The 22,179-nt window shown below is 34.3% G+C and overlaps 1 protein-coding gene across 3 annotated transcripts in view; it reads right to left on the bottom strand.

The window, feature by feature from the left end:
• Positions 1-22,179, bottom strand: part of ABCD2 (ATP binding cassette subfamily D member 2) — a 72,169-nt gene that overhangs the window by 39,940 nt on the left and 10,050 nt on the right. For all 3 annotated transcript variants that reach the window (XM_064369862.1, XM_064369864.1, XM_012465624.3), the window contains exons 3-6: positions 19,436-19,551; positions 16,628-16,796; positions 15,786-15,880; positions 12,463-12,608 (exon numbers count right to left, since the gene is read on the bottom strand). In XM_064369862.1, the coding sequence (XP_064225932.1) occupies positions 12,463-12,608; positions 15,786-15,880; positions 16,628-16,796; positions 19,436-19,551 (526 nt within the window). The remainder of the gene's footprint in view (positions 1-12,462; positions 12,609-15,785; positions 15,881-16,627; positions 16,797-19,435; positions 19,552-22,179) is intronic.

Here is a 22,179-nt window from a genome sequence, read left to right as displayed (position 1 = left end):
AACATTAACTAGTTTTAATTTACTTTCTGTAAGTAAAACCTGGAATCATCTTTCTATGTTATAGGAAAGATATCAGAATAACTCCATAGGTATCACGTATCATTTAACAACTAATCCTTATGTAAACAATTATAATTTTTTTTTGCTTGGGAATCTAAAATTCTTTCAAATGTATATATATAGTTAAAATTCAATTATAATAGTAAAATTATTTGAGATAAAATTCATTCCCCATGATTATGGCTTTTTATAGTTTTGTTACTAATGTCTTAAGGTGCTTTTATAGTTTGCATTATAGTCCCACTGTTCTGTGTTAACATTTAAGTAATCTGACAGTGATGATTTTTTTGGTAAAATGTATTGATGTTTGTTAGAGTTACTTTTTTATTATTCTCTAAGACAAAGCTAGAAAGAAGGGAAAGCATTGAGAAGTATTAGCTGTGTCTTTGTGCTTGGAGCTTCTGAACGACGCAAAATTCTAAATATTTCCTGAATTAAGAGCAAAAAAATAATTCAAATCCAGAGGAGAAAAGTGTAAAATGAAAGGTCTATATGCAGAGAAAACAACATTTTTAAAATAATAATATAAAATTTAATTGGAACAAAATTGATAACAATTTTGCAACAATGTTAACTGTATTTAAGGCATGAGGTGTGTTAAGTTTAAGAGTAATGTTCCACTAAGTACTGCTGTGTTGCTGTAGCAATAAGAAGTTAGCAATCTGAAAGCCATAAAATTTAATTATCAATAATTGATATAACTACACATGCTGGGACCAATTATGTCATCAGATTTTTTCAGGCATAGAAAGAACTAGATTTGGGTCATTTATACTGTTCTTAAAATAAATATGTGACAAAAAGAAGAAATATTGACGTGAAAATAGATATTTACTATTACTGAAATTATATCTTTAGGATAAGGTATTTCTAGATTCCAAAACAGAGTTAAGAATAGCCTAGTAAGAGCAGGGAAAAGGTTTATTTTCAAGTAATAAAAACAGTATTAGGCTGGGCGTGGTGGCTCATGCCTGTAATTCCAGTCCTTTGGGAGGCCAAGCCAAGTGGATCACCTGAGGTCAGGAGTTTGAGACCAGCCTGCCCAACATGGTGAAACCATCTCTGCTAAAAATACAAAAATTAGCCAATGTGGTGGCACATTGTAATCCCAGCTACTTGGGAGGCTGAAGCATGAGAATCTCCTCAACCCTGGAGACAGAGATTGCAGTGAGCAGAGATTGAGCCACTGCACTCCAGCCTGAGTGATAGAGTGAGACACTGTCTCAAAAAATAAATAATAATAATATCAGTGGAAGAATTAAAGTATTGCTAAGCTGTTAAAATGCAAGTTTCTCTAAAAGTCAACTTTAAGAATATCCTTATATCAGATTACCATTTAAATTGCTGATATCTGACCTATAAAAATTGCAGTTCTATATGGTTTAATAATACAAAACGAGGAAAACTTTTGAGTGAGAAGGAAGATTTTTTTCATTATTACTTTTATAAATGAAACCTTAGAAAAGTTAAAGATTTTAAAAAGTATTTTTAACATTCTTCCAAGCAATAGAAAGCTATAGAAAATTGTGTTTACATTTCTAGATCTCTTTAAGAGAAAAAGAGATTTAAAACAACTGAACTGTACCAACTACTAAACAGGAGGCACTAAAATGTACAACTATGTTTCTGTCAACTGACTGCCCAACGAAATTTATATAAAGGTTACTTGCTGTAACTCTAACAGTCAGAAAGCAAGGAATACAAGTAAATTTACTACAGCAATCCTACTGAGCCTTCCTTGTGGCTAAAATATTTTTCTAAAAAAGGACATGCTAAATGACAGATATTTATCCCCATCACGAAGAGGATTATGCAACATACCAACTGCAAGCAGCAAAATAAATAGATTGCCCATAATTAATGTAAGGTACCAGACTGTCTTGACAGTGGAAACCAGATCTGTGGAGACATTCATTCATTCAGTCAATCACTGATCAGATATTTACTGCACAATTACAACACATTTCCTAGGATCCTACCAGTGCTGTATGGAGACATGTGGATGCCTTTTCTAGCTTTTATTCTATAAAAGTTTGTTCAACAGTGACTCATAATGGGCAAAGTCTGTTCCAGTAAAGCCCCTACTCCCCAAGCCCAGGTTTCCTTACTTTGAGGGCAGCAGGACAATGGATATGTAACCTACATATGCATTGGTACAGTACATAGGTATGGAGTTCTCTGAGGAGGCCTGGATTAAGCCACATCACATTCCTCCTTTATTCTAGTGGCTTTTATAAACCCATATTCCACTCTGGCAGTGGCCTACTAACCCTGTTTCTTAAATAAACACACTCTTTGTCCTCAAGGGGTGCACCTTGTTTGCCTTTTGGCAGCTAGATATTCATTACGAATCAACAGATCTAAAAGCTAGAGACCCAGAAAAAAATTGAGATCAAGATATTTAAAAGAGCATTCCCCAGATTCTTACTTAGATCCTTTTCCAGACCACATCCTCATTTTAAAAACCTGAGACTGAGATAAAAAGAAGAAAAGCAGGGATCTCACCGAGAATACTTTAACAGCACACTCTCCTTCCACAGAGAAAGGAGGCAGATCAGTTCTTCTGATCTGATTTCATGTGCTTTCTAGTTTATAGTCATCATCTGGTTTTATATGTGTGTGTTAAACAATGTTGATATATAACAAATAGTTCCCTGATCCCTACAAAGAAGAGAGCTTGGATTTGGAAGTCATTTATATCAAAACAATAGAAAATGGAAGTTCATAGTTTTTTATTTTTGTTTATTCTTATTTTTATTATTTTGAGATAGCATTCTCACTCTGTTGCCCAGGCCGGAGTGCAGTGGTGCAATCGTGGCTCACTGCAGCCTCAACTTCCCAGACTCAAGCAATCCTCCCACCTCAGCCTCCTAAGTAACTGGGACTACAGGTATGTACCACCATGCTCGGCTAGTTTTTTATTATTTGTATTGACAGGGTCTCCCTATGTTGCCAGGGCTAATCTTGAACTCCCCGCCTCAAGTGATCATCCCACCTCAGCCTTCCAAAGTGCTGGAATTATAGGCATGAGCCACTGGGCCCAGCCCAGAACTTCATATTTTAAAATATCTAAAAAGCTTATTTGGTGCATGTACTTCTTAGTGTGCAGTGCAGTTGTACCAATGTTGGTATTACCATCATGCAAGTCCTTTCTGCAGAATTTCTTGAAACAAAACAGAGTCTTCACTCTGTTGCAAGAGACAATCTCTTCCTTTGATGACATAAAGGGTAAGTCATGATCTTTTTATGGAATAATACGTCCTGAAAATTAAGGCTTGCTTATTTTATATCTCAGCTAGAATTCTGATTTAAAATTAAGGGACTATTTTTGAAAACTTATTTAAAAGTTTATAGAGAAATGAATTTTAGAATAATAGAAAAGAGTAGAGAATATAATTTAATTTGAAAATGAATTGAACACCATTTAATTTTTTAAAATTTCACTTTCATGTGAGAATATAGCTTCCTTCATCTTAACATAGCTGAATGATGTCCAAGTACTTATGTTAAATATATATGTTAAAATTGACTTAATTGCCCTCTACATCCGGGATTATAAGGACCTCTGCCTCCAAACCACAGCTTGACATTAGCACAGATCAGCACACCAACAAAACAACCTTAGCTGCCTTCCATAGAGAAAGGAGGCAAATCAGTTCTTCTGACCTTATCTCACGCACTTTCTTTTTTTTTTTTATTATTATTATTATTTTTTTTATTGCATTTTAGGTTTTGGGGTACATGTGAATAACATGCAAGGTTGTTGCACAGGTGCACACGTGGCAGTATGATTTGCTGCCTCCCTCCCCTTCACCTATATCTGGCATTTCTCCCCATGCTATCCCTCCCCAACTCCCCACCCCCCCCACTATCCCCCCTCCCCCCCAACAGACCCCCGTGTATAGTGCTCCCCTCCCTGTGTCCATGTGTTCTCCTTGTTCAACACCCGCCTATGAGTGAGAACATGTGGTGTTTGATTTTGTGTTCTTGTGTCAGTTTGCTGAGAATGATGTTTTCCAGGTTCATCCATGTCCCTACGAAGGATGTGAACTCCTCCTTTTTAATGGCTGCATAATATTCCATGGTGTATATGTGCCACATTTTTCCTGTCCAGTCTATCATCGATGGGCATTTGGGCTGGTTCCAGGTCTTTGCTATTGTAAACTGTGCTGCAATGAACATTCGTGTGCATGTGTCCTTATAGTAGAACGATTTATAATCCTTTGGATATATGCCCAGTAATGGGATTGCTGGGTCAAATGGAATTTCTATTTCTAGGTCCTTGAGGAATCGCCACACTGTTTTCCACAGTGGATGAACTAATTTACACTCCCACCAACAGTGTAAAAGTGTTCCTATTTCTCCACATCCTCTCCAGCATCTGTTGTCTCCAGATTTTTTAATGATCGCCATTCTAACTGGCGTGAGATGGTATCTCAATGTAGTTTTGATTTGCATTTCTCTAATGACCAGTGATGATGAGCATTTTTTCATATGTTTGTTGGCCTCATGTATGTCTTCTTTTGTAAAGTATCTGTTCATATCCTTCGCCCATTTTTGAATGGGCTTGTTTTTTTCTTGTAAATCTTTTTTAGTTCATTGTAAATTCTGGATATCAGCCCTTTGTCAGACAGGTAGGCTGCAAAGATTTTTTCCCATTGTGTTGGTTGCCGATTCACTCTATTGACTGTTTCTTTTGCCGTGCAAAAGCTGTGGAGTTTGATTAGGTCCCATTTGTCTATTTTGGCTTTTGTTGCCAATGCTTTTGGTGTTTTGGTCATAAAGTCCTTGCCTACGCCTATGTCCTGAATGGTTTTGCCTAGGTTTCCTTCTAGTGTTTTTATGGTGTTACGTCTTATGTTTAAGTCTTTAATCCATCTGGAGTCAATTTTAGTGTAAGGTGTCAGGAAGGGGTCCAGCTTCTGCTTTCTGCATATGGCTAGCCAGTTTTCCCAACACCACTTATTGAACAGGGAATCCTTTCCCCATTGATTGTTTTTTTCAGGTTTGTCAAAGATCAGGTGGTTGTAGATATGTTGTGTCGCCTCCGACGCCTCTGTTCTGTTCCATTGGTCTATATCTCTGTTTTGGTACCAGTACCATGCTGTTTTGATTACTGTAGCCTTGTAGTAGAGTTTGATGTCCGGTAGTGTGATGCCTCCCGCTTTGTTCTTTTTGCTTAGAATTGACTTGGCTATGCGGGCTCTCTTTTGGTTCCATATGAAGTTTAAGGTGTTTTTTTCCAGTTCTGTGAGGAAGGTCATTGGTAGCTTGATGGGGATAGCATTGAATCTGTAAATTACTTTGGGCAGTATGGCCATTTTCACGATATTAATTCTTCCTAACCATGAACATGGAATGTTTCTCCATCTGTTTGTGTCCTCTCTTATTTCGTTGAGCAGTGATTTGTAGTTCTCCTTGAAGAGGTCCTTTATGTTCCTTGTTAGTTGTATTCCTAGGTATTTTATTCTCTTTGTAGCAATTGTGAATGGCAGTTCGTTCTTGATTTGGCTCTCTTTAAGTCTGTTATTGGTGTATAGGAATGCTTGTGATTTTTGCACATTGATTTTGTATCCTGAGACTTTGCTGAAGTTGCTTATCAGTTTCAGGAGATTTTGGGCTGAGGTGATAGGGTCTTCTAGATATACAATCATGTCGTCTGCAAATAGAGCCAATTTGACTTCCTCATTTCCTAATTGAATACCCTTTATTTCTTTTTCTTGCCTGATTGCTCTGGCTAGAACTTCCAGTACTATATTGAATAGGAGTGGTGAGAGAGGGCGTCCTTGTCTAGTGCCAGATTTCAAAGGGAATGCTTCCAGTTTTTGCCCATTCAGTATGATATTGGCTGTCGGTTTGTCATAAATAGCTTTTATTATTTTGAGATACGTTCCGTCGATACCTAGTTTATTGAGAGTTTTTAGCATAAAGGGCTGTTGAATTTTGTCGAAGGCCTTCTCTGCATCAATTGAGATAATCATGTGGTTTTTGTTTTTGGTTCTGTTTATGTGGTGAATTACATTTATAGACTTGCGTATATTGAACCAGCCTTGCATCCCCGGGATGAATCCTACTTGATCATGGTGGATAAGCTTTTTGATGTGCTGTTGTAATCGACTTGCCAGTATTTTATTGAAGATTTTTGCATCTATGTTCATCATGGATTATCTCACGCACTTTCTAGCTAATAGTCATCATCTGGTTTTATGTGTGTGGGATAAACAGTGGCGATACTTGCAAGCTCAGGATAAGAATAGTAATTTTGGGGGTTGGGCACTGTGGCTCACGCCTGTAATCCCAGCACTTTGGGAGGTCAAGACAGGCACATCACGAGGTCCAGAGATCGAGGCCATCCTGGCCAACATGGTGAAAACTCGTCTCTACTAAAAATACAAAAATTAGCTGGGTGTGGTGGTGCGTGCCTGTAGTCCCAGCTACTCAGGAGGCTGAGGCAGGAGAATCGCTTAAACCTGGAGGTGGAGGTTGCAGTGAGCCGAGATCACACCACTTCACTCCAGCCTGGCGATACAACAAGACTCCAAAAAGGAGTAGTAATTTTTCATAGACATCCCCCTGTTGATACCAATAACCAAGGCAAAGTGACTAGGGTAAGACACATCTGAATTCAAATTCTAGCTCCAGCATTTATCCACTAGAGGACTTCAGCCTCTTTACGTTTTCTCACAAAATAGGGATACTAATATCAACTTTATAGGTTTTCATACAGAAAAATAAGAAGCTTATATAATATGTGTAGAATTGTGACTAGCAACACTAGTTGTTTGATACATTCTAAATCACAAAAATTAGCAATAGCCCGAGATGCTAAATCCTGGTTCAAGATGCCTAGGACCCATCAGTTATCTCAAGAGGTCACAACATTTATCCTGAGGATAAAATCAATTTTAATTCATATAATTTTAAAAACACACACACTATATCATTAAAGGGGAGAGGTAGAAATGTCATCAAAGAAAATACTGTCAATACAAATAATACAAAGTTAGCCGGGCATGGTGGTACCATGGTGAACCCAGGAGGCAGAGGCTGCCGTGAGCCCAGATTGTACCACCACACTCCAGCCTGGGTGACAGAGTGACACTCTGTCTCAAAAAAAAAAAAAAAAAAAAAGGACAAAACCAAAACCTAAAATGCAATAAAAAAGAAAAAGAAAAAAGAAAAACAGTTGGTGAATACAGACATTTTTTAAAAGTGAGGACAAATTATAAAAAATGATACCTTGTTATTTCTCCGAAAATTGGAAAAATACTAGAGACTTTATCATGATTATCTGAGAAAATATTTAAGATCAAACACAGCAGGGTTTTTTTTCACCATAAGAAGGTGCTTAAATATGATAATTTCATTAATCTGAAAATAAGAGGCAATGAGTGTAGAGGATGTGTATTGAAAGACTTGGTATAGTCTAACTCTGGCTCTGAACTTCTGTATAACTCTAAGTAAAGTCTATAATCTCTTTGAAATTAAATTTAATTACTTAAAAATATTCTATTTAGCATAACTTATGCAGAGCATAATCAATATGTATTATTCATGCATAAGAAAATAGAAATAAAGTTATTATCTGTATTTAATTTCCTATGCAATCTAATTAGTAATGTTACCATTCTTGCTTACAATCAAATTTAAGATTTTTATGTTGCATTTAATTTTAAAATGTGATTCATAACTTTATTTATTAAGTAGTATTTATATTTAATCAAAGAGATTAAGTAACATGGTACTTGAACATACAATCCTGTGAATGAAGTAGTAGTTAATAGAAGTAAATAAATATTGAGCTGATAAGTAAAATGTTACTCATGATTTCAGAATATCTTCTGAAGAAAGGAAACAAAACATAATAAGTGTTGTGGAAGCAAGCTACTGTCATCTTTTATTATGCTTTTTGAGAAGCAATTTAACATATAAAATTGTATCATTTACTTATATAGAGCAGATTGAGCTCCTTAGCTAGAGACTGGGAAAATGGCAAACCTCCAAAGTACTAAAAAAACCTTTAAAAATTAAGTCAAAGAAAAGGCACAGTGCAGCAATGCCTAAGGACTTTGAGGATGAGCACTATTATTTTCAGTATGTACTGATGACTTCTTATTAGTGGGGATGAATCTAATAAATGCTTTCTTTTCTCAGCATGGCATATTAGAGAAGAGTGGGAAAGAGCAGTGTGCTATCCAAAAGTGTCCAAAAAACAAAAACAAAAACTTCTTACTTGAATCTGTGGTATTTCTGACCTGTTTCGAAATTGGAGAAACTGATGCAATTCATGGCAACTGTTCAAATCTTGAGTTACTTTCAAAACTCAGGTCAAATGACACGCTGTTCTATTTTTCCTGATTGTGAACATCCATAGCATTTCTTGACTTTCTTGAGGCACTTATTTCTGGCTTTCATTTCAGTTGGTTGAATGTTTTTGTTTATAAACTAAATGATACATAAACATCATAATGAGACTGTATCCTAGTTATTGTCTATCCTGAAAAGACTAAATGAAAAAAAAAATACTTCTCTGACATGAAGCACAATACTCCAGCCATTTCTCCCCCACCCTCCTCCTTTTTCTCCTTTTCTTTCTTTTATAAAACATTTGGTCAGATTTAATTCTATACTTATAATATCATCCTTCTTTCACTCTCCTAACCTTTTGCTTCTCAGACTCCAAAGTCATGGATGGGCAGAAGTTTATATAAGTTGCCTTTTTGTACACAGTTGTGGGAAGCCTGAATGTATTTCAGATCCTGTGGGCCTTAATATTTGGGCCTGTATAGTAAGTTTGAATAGTAAGAAAATTATGATTAAAATTTCCCTTTCAAGATATTTCTGCCAAAGACGGGTAGGTAGTGAGAGGGTAAGTGTTAGAATTACATGATGGATTGGTGCCCAGGATGGAATTGGTTCCATGACCCCAGAAAACACAAAAATCCACAGATGTCTTTCTATATAATGGCCATGGTTTTCGTATAACCTACATACATCTCCCTACATACTTTAAATCATCTCTACATTACTTGTAGTACCTAACACAATGTAAATACAATGCACTGGTTTTTTGTTTCTATGATTTTTTATTGTTATGTTGCTTTTAGTGTTACTTTTAAAAATATTTTTGATCCTTGGTGGATCAAATCCAAGGATATGGAAGCCGCAGATACAGAGGCCGGACTGTAATGTGATGCACGCAAATAATCTTCTGGAGGATTATTTTTAAAAACAAGCACAAAAGAAAGCAATATTTTGCTCTGAGCAAAATCTATTTTGTCAGCAAAGATCTATCATCCATCTTTCTTCCTTCCCTCCCTTCCTCTCTTGCTTCTCTCCCACTCTCTCTCTCTACACTCAACTCCCACTAAATTTCCAATTTATTATTTTGGTGCCTGTTAACATACTATAAAATTTTGTTAGCAGGTGAACAAAATAAACAAACAAAAGGATGGGTTTAGGGTCTTTCATGGGTGAAGACAGAAACTTACCAGGGCATTAGGAAGTAACAAATAGGCCATAAATTAGTGGATTTGTGCAAGTGAGAGCAGGGGATCACAAATCTCTCCTTAGGGACTTGGAAAACTGCAACAAGAATTGGATAAACTGAAACAAGAATTGACAGAAGAAATTTAGGCTCTATATCCAAGTGAAAGGCTTTTCCAGAGGGTCAGGATGGCCAAGATAGGAGAAAGCAGTAAGTTTCAATCATCAGCTTAAAGGGTACATTCACATGGCTCAGAAATTCCTTTTCGAACAGCCTAAATTTCCAGAATACTGTTTTAAAGTACTATCTGGGCAATATTAAGCATTTTACCATATGTCATTCCACAGATTTAGAGTAGCTAATCTACATTTTTGATGAAACTTTCTTTTCAAAAACGTATCAGCTGCTCCACTAATTATATATCTCATCATTAATGAAGACAGGATAAGGGGAAGCTGTTTTGAAACTAATTTATCTGCCAACAATTTTTTGTGTGTGTATTCTTGAACTAAAGCAGAGATTTTCTTTTATCTGGTTCTCATTATCAACACTGCTAAAGTATTAGCTAATACTAACTGGGGAAACATTGAGGTGATTTCATAATTTCTTAGCAATTCAGGTTTCCAAGCTTACAAACTGAGCTATAGCAGCATTCTTTGGGAAAATTTGGTTTAAAAACTAAATGGTCTAATATATTTAATTAGAACTTTTCCTTAGTGGTTCACTTCTTTCTTCTGTACACTACATGACATCATTATAAATCCATCTTTACAGAATACACTCTATTTTTCTCCCATGCAAGTAACAATTAGTGTACATTCTGATCAAACCATAAAGAGATTCATCCTCTACCCAGAAGACTTTCAATCACAAGAAGTGAATACAGGGGGATTATTGTAAAGGTCTGTTTTATGGCTTGTGAAATTCATACATAAGTCTCAATTCTATATTGAAATTTCATTTTTTTTTTTTGCTGCCAAACTAGTAGTTAACTTATATTTGATTACTATGAATTAATGCAATAAATTAGATTATAATATTCTAATGAGAATATCATAAGGCACTTACCTACCAACAAATATTTTGAAATAGGTTGCATAGCAGCTTTCATATCATAAAAACATGTGAGATTATTTTTTAAATGTACTTGAAAAAATTAGCAGCTTTTGGAATGTAAGAAACAAACACTACATTTAGACTCTCAGTTTATATATGCATTTAAATAAATTCTATGGTTTTTGCAAGGATAATAATCCTATAAAACTTTTAACATATACTCAAATGTTTATGTTTCTAAAAGCCATATAATCAAGGTAAATGACTTTTAGCAGTAATTATTAAAATGCATTTTAGCCTTAAAATTAGAGTTCTCATGGTTATTTTTCTCCTTAACTAGATTGTGGTTGATCTTTTTGGTTAGGCAACAGTAAATTTCACAAGTAAAAAACAGTTTCCTTGTGATTTATGTTTGTTGCAAAGTAACATAGTCAAGTTTCTCTGCAGGCAAAGGCTCGAGTTTCTTCACTTTTATTCCCTGTAAATGTCTTATGTTATTCAGGCCAAAGTTATATTCAACAACTGCAGCTAAAAATATAAAATTTATTTATGTGATTTTACTTGCATCAAGAGAATATAATTCTATGATATGAGAAAATGTTCTTCATAATATGCCTTCTAACCTAAATATAAAATTAAAATCAGACTACCAAATCAGACTAACACAATAATATCTAAAACAGAAACTTTTGACAGTATAATTTAGCTTTCAGAATCAGAATTTTCCCTAAGGAATTGAAAGCATAGACAGAAAGAGACAATGCTTCCGGTGTCACAAGATGTTATCTATTTTGTGTTAAACACAAATATCTGTGTCATTGCTCATGTCCAGCATTTTTGGCCAATGCAGTTCTTCATTCTTCTATATTCCAGGCAGCTTCCTACTACCACCATAAGTCTTACTTTAAAGGAAAAAAAACACACATACAAAACCTCATCTGCCTAACTACTATGTCTGGTCTAAAAATTAGGCCAGTAGACAGGATTGTACAGTACATTCAGGCAAAGGCAAAGGGAAAAGAGAGACATATGAGTACACCATACTTGATGTCACTTTTATGTTTGTGCTTGTGCTGTACTTCCAGCTTAGGCACTTGTTAGATTCCACAAAACAGCCCTCTGACATAGTAGGAGTACTCTATGGGATACCTATGTAACCAGGGTGATGACAGATGGAAAAATTACTGGGTCCAATTAACATCAGGAAGTTCTTCAAACTTCATCTTCTCTTATCCACAATGAATATTCCAAATTCACAAGTGTATAACTTTGAGTTTTAGACATTTCTAAATTGTTCCCAGGGAATATGACAGCTAAAGAGTTCTGAAGATATAATGTTCTTTTTCTATGCTTACATGATACTCATTTTTACAGTAAAATATTTTACTTAAGAAAGTTACAAATCATTAAGTAATCATATAGCATGATTGTAAAGTCTATTTCATGGAGTCTCAAACATAAATGAACAGTTTTAGAATATATAAATGTGTACAGCTTAATAGAGAGAGCTGTATACTTATCCAGGTGTTATTTTTTTCTGTGAGAAGAGATAATCTGGTATCTTAGGCAATCTAATCATTCTCTGGAACAGCCTGATTCTTATTTCTTGAGACTAACATCTGCAGTCTTTGAGTATTCATTCCATCCGGACAGATGTGAAAATGAAAAGGAGTGGTATTGTCCTAGAGAGTATTACCATCAAAGCAGTAATAGAATATTTTGGCCTACGTGAATTTTTACTTCCTTAATAGCTTCTCTTAATACAAAAATCCTTGTAGATTAACTGAGGAGCTTGAGGAATCAAGACAATTCAAGAGCTAAAAGAAATTTTTTCTTGTAATATAAAAAGATATGCCTACCTTTGTGGAATATAAAACATATGTTGAGGAGGCGGTTTATAGAGGACTCCTTCATACACAGGCCAGAGCCCACTTAGAATTCTGAAGAGAGAACTTTTCCCACAACCATTGGGACCAGTTATCAAAAGATGCATTCCTTCTTCTACCTAAAGTAAGAAATAAAATTACAAACTGCAATAGTTTAAAATGATTTCTTTTGGCATCATCTAAAAGTGAAATTTTTTTTAATGTTCAAACACATGATAACCTCAGATGGGTAAGAGATCAAAGAAAAATATTTCAGGGTTGAAAACAAGTTTGGCTTTTGACTATTCTCTGAAGCTAAAAGCATCATACAATAATTCAATTTGAAAGAAAATGGATCTTCTTGAAATGTCCACTGGCTTTCCAAAATTGTAATTTAGGTCTTGTTTTCAGATACCACATACACACAGAGAAAAACAACTACATGGGAAATAAGGTAAGTCATAAAAATTTAAATAAAAATATATTATATTATATTTTTATATTGATAATTGATTAAATTTATGTTGGATTCAAATACAACTGACAACTAACTGCAATTATTAGCTACAAAGCATAGTTATCCAAGGCATCGGCTGGGTTGTTTAATTTTGTACTTCAGCAGTCTGAAATGCTCCAAAAAATCATAAGAGCCCATAATGAGAGAGAAACTATGATTCTCTCTCTCAAATTATGCTTTATTTGCAGATGGAGAAAATACATTTAACAAACCAAGGACAGAGGAAAGCAAGAGGACTGTAACTTAGTCTCATGGCTAGGGATGAATTAAAACACACACACACGTATAGAATATTACATATATGTTAATACATATACATAATATTCATCAATAAAACAGAGGTTATTTATCTATTATCTATTGATAATAGATAAATGTTGGATGCTTCCCTTTATTTTCTATCTTATCTATTATTTAAATTTAAAGTGTTGAATTTTATGAGTTCCCATTCCACACCATAGGATGAAGAAGTTGTTTTATTATGGTATTTAAAGGGCACTGTGAAGAATGAGCAACAGAAACACCATTGAAACATTTTATTTGCTTCTACTAAGAGCAAATGAAATTTTATAATCAGTGATACCCGAAAAATAAATATCAGAAATTTACAGGATGTCTGTTGATCTAGCTTTGTATAGAAAAAGAAAAAGACCAATATTCAAGTATCAATTATGTAGAATACATCATACTGAAACTCAAAGATGAAGGAGTATTATATGTTAGCATACCAAGAAAAATCTCAGAAAGAACCTAGGAAAAACTTATTTTGTGATTTGCCTGTGCTCTTTCACTAGGCTAAGGGTTTAATTTTTAGAAGCATAAATATTTTTCAAATGATTTTTAAACAACATACATACCATGGTGAGAAACACATTGGCAAAATATCTTAATAGGGCCTTTCTCTATTAGAAATTCTCAGAAATCATTTTGAGGGGGTAATTGGAGACTTTCTACATTAATATTAAAATTTTCTCAGCATAAATTATCTGATGTTTAGTAAATAGTGAGACAAAAAATTCTCACACTAACTTTTCTTCTGCAAATGATTTTTAAATTTTTTAAAATTTTTATTTCTTTATTTTGAGACAGAGTCTCACTCTGTCTCAGGCTGGAGTGCAGTGGCATAATCTTGGCTCACTACAACCTCTGCTTCCTGGGTTCAAGTGATTCTTGTGTCTCAGACTCCCGAGTAGCTGGGATTACAGACACCTGACACAACGTCCTTCTAATTTTTGTATTTTTAGTAGAAATGGGATTTCACCATATTGGCCAAGCTGGTCTTGAACGCCAAACCTCAGGTGATCTGCCCACCTCAGCCTCTCAAAACATTGGGATTACAGGCATGAGCCACTGCTCCTGGCCAGCAAATGATTTTTAAATTCTGAAGGCTAACAAAGGTATGAGATCCTTTCCCTAGAAACTTATTTTTCAATCTATGCAGAGGGAACAGAACTTTCTATTATATTTTAGGGACCTGAGAATTTAAATATACTTCTCTGAGTTAGACCAAGAAAGTGTACTTTGCTAATGTATATCTTTTCACAACTTCAAACCTTCTAAGATACTTTCACTAGATGGAGCATTTTTAGTTTAGTTCATTTTACATAAAAGAAACTGAGCTGTAAATTTTTCTGCAGACTGTGATATGTCCATGCTAACGTACTTAGTAGGCAAAGCTCAAGACATGCACACTATTTATTTAATAAATAGAGCAACAAGAGTTGATATTATAAAACCTATCCTGACCAAAAAAAATCCCTCTTTATAAAATCATAAATTATAAATTATGAAACCATTAATAATAGTTAAATACTCTATGTATGCCATGGGTACCTAATCAGTATTTGTGGTCAGATCCTAGTAATGAGACCACCTTATAGGTCTATACATGAAAAAATAAAGTCCGATGAAATTGCAGCTAAAATACAATTTCTTTAAATTGACTGACACAGGATTTTATCCTGTTCAATGCTGCTCATCTCCTTTCAACTCTCAGTAACCCAAAATATTTGCAAATACATCTTTAATAATTAAACCTTGACTAAAGTCCATACTAAAATCATTAATTAGCATATGCATTGTCATTTTTGTAATTATTTTATCAAGTTAAATCATGTCTTTGTTTGAACTAAGCTCAACTTGCTATAATAGTCAATGCTTGTCAGCAAATTATTTTGTACTTCAATCCCAAAATGTGTATTTGAATTTTATAATGCCTTAAGCCAGAGTTTCAGGTTTATTAAATACTTTTACTTTTTAGTTTTTGTAATCCATATATAAGATATTAAATGACAAATTATTGTCAACAGAATTAAAAACTAAATTCCAATCCATGAAGCTTCTGATTATTTTATAATAGTATATTAGTACATGTAATTACTTTCAAAATTTAAGTTACAGAATGTATACTGACAAAATAAAACTTGCTTATGACCTCTATTTATATTTTATTGAGTATATTACAAGATAGGCTTTTAAAAAAGTAATTCCTACAAGGCAAAAAATTAAAATTTATTTCCAGGTAAAAATTTCTGATGAAATTTCCTATTGTTTCCCAAAATTACCTTGTGCACTATAATTTTGATTTTCAACCTGGCAATAAAGCAGTAGAAATCTAATTTCTCTTTTCTCTCTGCTTTCTGAGGAATAACTGCTTCTGTAATTGAGCCACTGTGCATACCTTTCTTGACTTCCCCTTTCCAAATGCTCCTCCAAGTATTTAACATAAGGTACATGAATTCTGAGTTGTTTTGTATTAGTGTGATGGCAACAATCAGAAGATTCTTGAATATCATCTTACTTTGAAGTTTAGCCTGGAAGCCACCACTTCTCCTGCTGGTGTAATTATGGGAACATTTTCACAAATAATTCCATGATCCACATCAATAACTTTTCCTGTAATTAAGACAAAGTGTAAGATACAAACGTTATCAAAGGTTGCTGATTAAATAAATTATAATGCAGTATAACAGGTAAATTCAATTATAAAGATAATTCACAGTAATAAATCACAGAAACAAATGTAAATGTAAATATCCAGACCTGAAGAAAATTTGATGTAATGCAAATTTGTACATATTGCCACACCTACTTGGAAAACTTTTCTGAGAAACATTGTTTTATAAAAATTGAATGTCAACATCATTACAGTAGCCAAATTATACAATCTGAAATGACCCAGCCATGATTTTTACAGCTACTCTATTTCCCTAAATTAAGATTTCCTATAGAAAAAAATTACCGTGCTGCAAAAAAGAGAATTAAGACATAGAATAGTGAAATTTTAATGAATACGTAACCAAACTTAAGTTTAGAAACAGTATAATGAAGAACAACATAATATTAGCTCTAATTCTATTTGTTAGTTGAATTTTTAAAGCAAATCATTCATTATGTCCTATGTGTAGTTTCCAAAAATAATTTGGAAAATTGTGTCCTACATAAAAGTAGCATAACACTATGTTTTTATGGAAATGTTAGTCACCACCCCTCAACTTGCAATACTAATATTAGAGATTGCTGTTTAAATAATGTTGTTATTTATGTTGGTTCCTTGTAACTACTAAAAGCTATCTTCTTAAACTTTGGTTCTGTGTATAAACACTTAATATAGGAAAATATAAAAGCACTTGAGTTTAATACCTTTAATTGCCAATGTGTCACTGAGAGGTAATTCTACATTAGCTCCATTCTTGCTATGGCTTTCAGACTCTTGAATAACAGCAGTTCTCTTATAAATGCCTCTTTTTACTTCGTCAAAGACCCAAAACATATTGTACACTCGAGCAGTGTAGCCTGCTAATTCAGTGATCTAAAAGCAATGCAGAGAGATAAAATAGAGTTTACCCAAGACAAGATTTTAAATAAATACATAATCATATAAGCTTCTTGACTTAATGTTAAAGATCCTACTTTATTATACATGAGACATAGATAATACATCTGAAAACTAAAACAAATGACAGTACAAAGCTTACCAAAAGAGCACGATAACACAATATGTTTGATTGAAATCATAAAACACATAATATGCAGATTTCAAAATATTAATGAGACTTAAGGATCTTTCAGTCAAATTTCTGATTTGGCTTCTGTTTACATGATGAAATTCATTTCCAAAAAATTATAAATTTGTAAAAAGCTTAAGATCATTCAATAAAATTATAATCTTTTATTTTTAGTATCTTTTTTCTATTTAAAATAGAAGGATTTAAGTAGGAGAAAAGTACCTTTTTTTCTGATTAGGAAATGAATGTTTCTGAGCCAAATTGATTGTCAAAATTCCTATATTTGGCAGGATACCAATATTGGGAGCAAGCTCAGTGCAAAGCTTCAAATCCTTTTTCGTATAATTCCCACAATCCAGCTTCTCTTGAAGCCAAACATGATTTATATGCCCAAAGAAAAACATTAAATAATTATTTTTTTTAGGTTATAAGATGAGATAAATCTCTAGTCTGCAGGGCTCAATGGAATGGTGCCTTGTTCCTATTCTGTCAACTGTTCATTTCAGTTAACCTCCTGCTATTTTTCTATTAAGAGAACACCTTGCTATGAGCATACTGTGAAAGGTGATTCATTTCCTATCAAGAACATGTTTCTCAATGAAAAAGAATGCACAAGAACTAAGGGTAGTTCTTGCATAAGAATAAGCAAGGCACATCAGAAATAAATATTTCTTAATAAATTTCAGAATAATACAACAATGCTGACATTTGTGTAAGATTTCTGCGTATGCAAAATGCAAGCAGTAAATGAGTAGGTATTACTGTTAAAAGCCTTTTACCACACATCTCTTCTGAGAGATCTGTAATTACGCTATCATTTCTATATGTTGATGTCATAGCTATTTAGATGATAATTTCTAATGTTATCTGAAAGAATCTCTTGAGTTGCCAAGTAGAGGAAAACATATTTAAAGATTAACAAAATATAGATTCAAGTGAAACCCAGGCAAATATAAATATTTGCATAGAAAAAAAATCCAAAACCAGAAGTAGAGGTCAATTCAAGAAAGACAGGAGGCAATAAGTCAGTGGAGCAGGGTGGAGTGTGAAGACGGCAGGAGTGTCTGAAGAAAAGTAAGAATGTGCCTGTAGATAAATTATTTTGGGGTGCAAGACAAGGAATTTATCTTAGAACTCTAACTCTAAAAGGAAACCTGGTTCCTCTGGTGCTAGCAGAGACAGCATGGTGGGTGCTTTCACGTGCTGTCACACCAGTACAAGAATTTTTAGAAGTGAACATTTTATGATTAAAAGTAAATTCAGGCAAAATAAAGCAAAATGCAATCATTTGTTGAGTCGGAGACAGTTTAGAAAAACTAATTTATATCATTTCTCTAACCTAGGTACCACAATATTTTAATGTGTGATAAACAAAATTTTGATTTGTCATTTAGTTTTAATATTGAGTAATTTATTATATCAACGTATCTATCCCAAAGACTGTGTCTCCAGATTATCAAAATTACTATTTGATTTTTAAAAAATTGAGTTACTTGCTAGCCCTCTGTAACTCTTTTATATAGTTTATTCAAGTGTGACTTAATATGCAGCTGAATTTATAAGGATGCTCTAGAAGTTACATTGATATGATAGCCATAAGAGTCATTCGTAAGAGAATAACTTTTATGGGAATATTGTATAATGTCTGAATTAAGTAATTTTAACCTTGGCCCTGTGGTAACTGCAGGTCTTATTGCTATTTTGTCAACAAATATTTATTAACCACATACAATATTCTAAATATTAAAATGGATATTGAATATAAAGATGAGTAAAACAGTTCTTGCTTCAAGGAGTTGAGTGGTGTGATGCAGGCAATAGACAGTTATAATGTGGTAAAACATCAGACGTATACCAAGATGGACACTAAGGAGGAAGACCCAAACTCTGCAGGAAGAATGAAGAATGGTAAGAAGGTGTTACCCATTTAATGAAAGAAAGGTAAAAGTTTGCAAGATACATAAGAAATGTTATTAGCTAACATTTATTGAGTGTTTAATATGTGCTGTTTTGAGTATTCTACATGTATCAACTCACAACAACCCCACAAGTCAATGTTATCATTTTCCCCATTTTACAGATGAGGAAACAGAGACATAGATGCATTAAGGAACTTGACCCAAGTCATATAATTTTTAAATGCTAGAGCAAAAATGAAAATTAGGCACTCTGGCTCCAGAGTTCAGACCTAGGGTTTTCTTTAAAATGTAAAAACAAAGATGTCATACTACTGAGAGAAAAAGGGAACAACTGATAGTGTAAAAAACAAAGGATATTAGCAGCATTACACTTGGGAGTTGCTGCCCTTCATCTTGATTATACTCAGCAATTTTTGGCAGAGAAAAGATATGTTTCCAAAATACTCAGTATACTTGGTAATTTACATTTTGGTTGATTTCATAAATTTTATTTTAATCAAATTGACAATAAGAAACGCAAGTACCTCTTTGTATGAAGACATAATCCTTTCAATAGCGTCAGCTCCAGAGGCCAGTAAATTTCGAGCAGTGGTAAAGGCTTCTGTCCGTTCACTAACCATAGCTTGCTTTTGACCATCCTCTAGATATAAAAGCAAATTACAAAACTATTGAGTTTTTTTTTTTTTTTTTAGTAACTTAATGTTTTATACTATGCAAACTAAATTGTGGCTAAATAATCACATATTAATTTTTAATTAGTAATAGCAATTTTCTAGAAATATAATGAATTATTGAAAATTCAGAGTTTGTGCTGGGTGCAGTGGCTCACACTTGTAATCCCAGCACTTTGGGAGGCCTAGTCGGGCAGATCACTTGAGGTCAGGAATTCAAGACTAGCCTGGCCAATATGATGAAACCCCGTCTCTATTAAAAATACAAAAATAAGCTGGATATGGTGGCGTATGCTTGTAGTCCCAGCAACTTAGGAGGCTGAGGCAGGAGAATCACTTGAACCCAGGAAGTGGAGGTTGCAGTGAGCTGAGTTCATGCAACTGTACTCCAGCCTGGGCCACAGAGTGAGACCCCATCAAAAAAAAGAGAAGAGGAGAAATAAAAGAAAAGACAGTGTTTGTATCAGATTTTGTTTAAAGTTCTTCTTGTTTTGGTATTTTTCTAAAAGGAGAGTTGGGACAAATAAATCGAAAGGCACTAAGACTATTTTCATTCAGCATTGTTTCAGCCCTTTCCATATATGACTCCCTGCCCTTAAGAGGGAGCCATAAAGTACTACTGGGCTGTGGTTCACTCCTGTAGTCCTGGCAATTTGGGAGGCTGCAACAAGCAGATCACTTGAGGTCAGGAGTTTGAGACAAGCCTGGCCAACATGGTGAAACCCCATCTCTACCAAAAATATGAAAATTAGTTGGGCATGATGGCAGATCACTGTAATCCCAGCTACTTGGGAGGTTGACTCCTGAGAATCACTTGAACACTCCAGCCTGAGTGACAAGAGTGAGAACTTGCCTCAAAATAAAATACCTACTGGGCAATAAAATAGTATTGATCTGGTAATTAAATATTAATACTACTAACTTCAATATAAGGAAACATTTATGGTATGGTTTTTTAAATAGAAATGCAAATTAACTGATTCTCATCATCTAGCCTCTGTCTGCCTGTCTCAATCATCCCTTACCGTATGCTCCAGCAGCACCCCATACGTGACATACTTTATTAGTCCTCTGGTATGTGATTTCTTCAGACTTTATCATACTTTCCTTCCTTTCTTGCCTCTTTCTCCTTCTTTAAGAGTTAACACTTTAGAAAGATTTTCCTGAGAATCCTTGTCACTTTTAGTGGACTGTAATTTCTTTGAAGGTCAAGAGTGTGTGTTTTATTCTTTATTCCTAGTATTCAGCACAGTGTCTAACACATAGTACTCTGTAACGTGTATTGAATGGATGGATGGATGGATGGATGGATGGATGAACGTCCTAAATTACTGTCAATGCAGAATTATGGTTAAGAGTTGGGAATCAGACTAGGTTTGAATCTAGGTTTTACTCCTTAAGAGCAAGTACTAAGGTAAGTAGGGCAAGACTCTTACCTCGCCACACCTATTTTCTCACCTGTAAAATGAAGGTACATAACTATCTTTCTCTTAGGGTTCTAAGGGTTATTGGTGGAAACCAAATGAAGTGTGAGTCCATACGTGGCCCACAGTAAGTGCTCTAAGTATCAGCAGTTAATATGTTTTCTAGTTGTTGTTGCTATTGTTGTGTATCCACTCAGTTTTTTTAGTATTCAAAATTTCATTTCCAGGTTGTTACTTTAATGTTTCCATCAGCTTGATTCTCTAGTTGGTCCTTCTATAGATTGTCTTCAAAATTCCAAACTAGATATTATAAATTAAGGAAGAAAGTAGCATTGATATAGACGGCCACAGGCCCATTTTGACATTTATTTCACTCTAATTTATCTCAAAGGATTTCGGTGCAGAAATATAATTTGTACCTTGCCATAATTACCAGATATTTTTACTTTCTTTGCTCATAGATAGCTCAATTTATTTTGAAAGGATACCTGCACAATATAAGGTAAAATTTACCCAGCACGTATTTACTGGACACCTAGATGTACAAGAAATTAGGCAAGATACTGTGGGATGTAACAGGAATAAGTGTGATTTTCAGATATTTTTTTCCTGAGGGAGCTTGCAGCTTGGTAGAAGAGAGATGCCAAATTCCTAAACGATTATGCAGGGAAGGCTGCAATGCAAGGTGTTTGGAGAAGGCAAAAATTATTACTTGCTTCCAGAGACAGGAAATGCTTCATGGAGGAGTAGATTTTGAGAGATGTCTTGAAGATGGCATAAAATTTTAATAGATCACAAGTACTGCTTAAGCAATGGCACAGAGGAGGGACATGTCAAGTAATGCTAATTGAATGACAAATTGGTTAAGTTTGCAGTATAGGTTGATGTCAAGCACTAATTTCACTGACTATCAGAATCACCGTAGTTCATGGAGATGTTTTACCATAGTCCAACGTGTCGTCTTCTAGCCCTACTGCTAATCACTGCTCTAGAGAACTACTGTTAGTCCCCTTGAAGTTAATTTGTCATTTACTTAAAGAAGGAAAACGAAAAGGCTGATGAGCCTTGGTATAAGGGAGAAGCAAAAGATGTGATTACATAAATAGACTAGGCACAGAATATAGATATTCTTAAAGACATGTAAATGTGGGATAAAATTTAGATAGCCACAAA

The sequence above is a fragment of the Aotus nancymaae genome, unplaced genomic scaffold, assembly GCF_030222135.1.
Source record: "Aotus nancymaae isolate 86718 unplaced genomic scaffold, 86718_ANA_hifiasm-v0.15.2.pri h1tg000092l, whole genome shotgun sequence".
In the NCBI taxonomy this organism is placed as follows: domain Eukaryota; kingdom Metazoa; phylum Chordata; class Mammalia; order Primates; family Aotidae; genus Aotus; species Aotus nancymaae.
The sequence above is the reverse complement of the archived record's forward strand: the minus strand, read 5'-3'. Positions and strand labels throughout refer to the sequence as shown.